Below are 1,053 nucleotides of genomic sequence, written 5' to 3' on the forward strand. Positions count from 1 at the left end.
ATGGAAGTGGTATTAAATAACATCGAAGACACCACATATATAGAAAATGCTCCTATTACAAGGGCAGGCATCGTAGAATGGAAACCAAGAATAGGTATGAAGTTTGAAACTGAGGAAGAGGCATATGATTTCTATAATTCATATGCCGGTCGAGTTGGTTTTAGCATCCGCAAAGAGTATTTTAATAAGAGCAAGAAGACTGGTAAACTGTCATCAAGATTGTTAACATGCTGCAAGGAGGCTTTCAGGGGTGATGACATTCGGGACAGTAATACAAAGACTCCCAAGGCCGAAACACAAACTGGTTGCCTTGCTCGAATACTTATACAAGTTTCCAAGTATACGCATAAGTTGGAAGTTACAAAATTTGTTGAAAGCCATAACCATCCATTGATGATTGATGAATGCATGCACATGCTGCCGTCCCAGCGTATAATTAGCCGCGTTCAAGCCATTGATTTGGATTTGGCTTTTGATTCAAGAATAAGCCCTCGTAATTCATATGAGTTGATGGGACGGCAAGCTGGTGGAAAAGAATCAGTTGGGTACATGAAGTTGGATTTGCTAAACCATATAAGGGCCCGAAGATAAATTGAGCTTGAATATGGAGAGGCAGCAGGGCTAATGAATTATTTTGAGACTCAGTCTTGTGAAGATCCATCTTTCTTTTATGCATTCCAATTGGATAGTGATCAAATGATCACTAACATATTATGGGCTGATTTAAAAATGATAGTTGATTATTGCAATTTTGGAGATGTTGTAAGGTTTAACACAACATACAAAGTTGTACATGGCAACCGTCCATTTGGAAGTTTCTTGGGGTTGAATCATCACCGGGAGATCGCTGTGTTTGGAGCAGCGTTCATGTATGACGAGACTGCAGAGTCGTTTGTTTGGTTATTTAAAACATTTTTGAAAGCAATGTCCGATAAAGCACCAAAGACGATCTTCACTGATCAAGATGCTGCAATGGGAAAGGTATTGGCGCAGGTGATTTCAATTTAGATCTCCACTCTTTGCAATTCCTTTTGCATTGTGTAGTTGGCAGTG

At 39.6% G+C, this 1,053-nt stretch overlaps 1 protein-coding gene across 1 annotated transcript; it reads left to right on the forward strand.

The window, feature by feature from the left end:
* Positions 1 to 591, forward strand: LOC132272630 (protein FAR1-RELATED SEQUENCE 5-like). Its single transcript, XM_059773736.1, has one exon. The coding sequence runs from the start codon at positions 1 to 3 to the stop codon at positions 589 to 591; it is 591 nt and encodes a 196-aa protein (XP_059629719.1).
* The last annotated feature ends 462 nt before the right edge of the window (positions 592 to 1,053 follow it).

The sequence above is a fragment of the Cornus florida genome, unplaced genomic scaffold, assembly GCF_030987335.1.
Source record: "Cornus florida cultivar Cherokee Brave unplaced genomic scaffold, ASM3098733v1 CherokeeBrave_3.0.0_Hap2_Chr09, whole genome shotgun sequence".
Lineage (NCBI taxonomy): Eukaryota > Viridiplantae > Streptophyta > Magnoliopsida > Cornales > Cornaceae > Cornus > Cornus florida.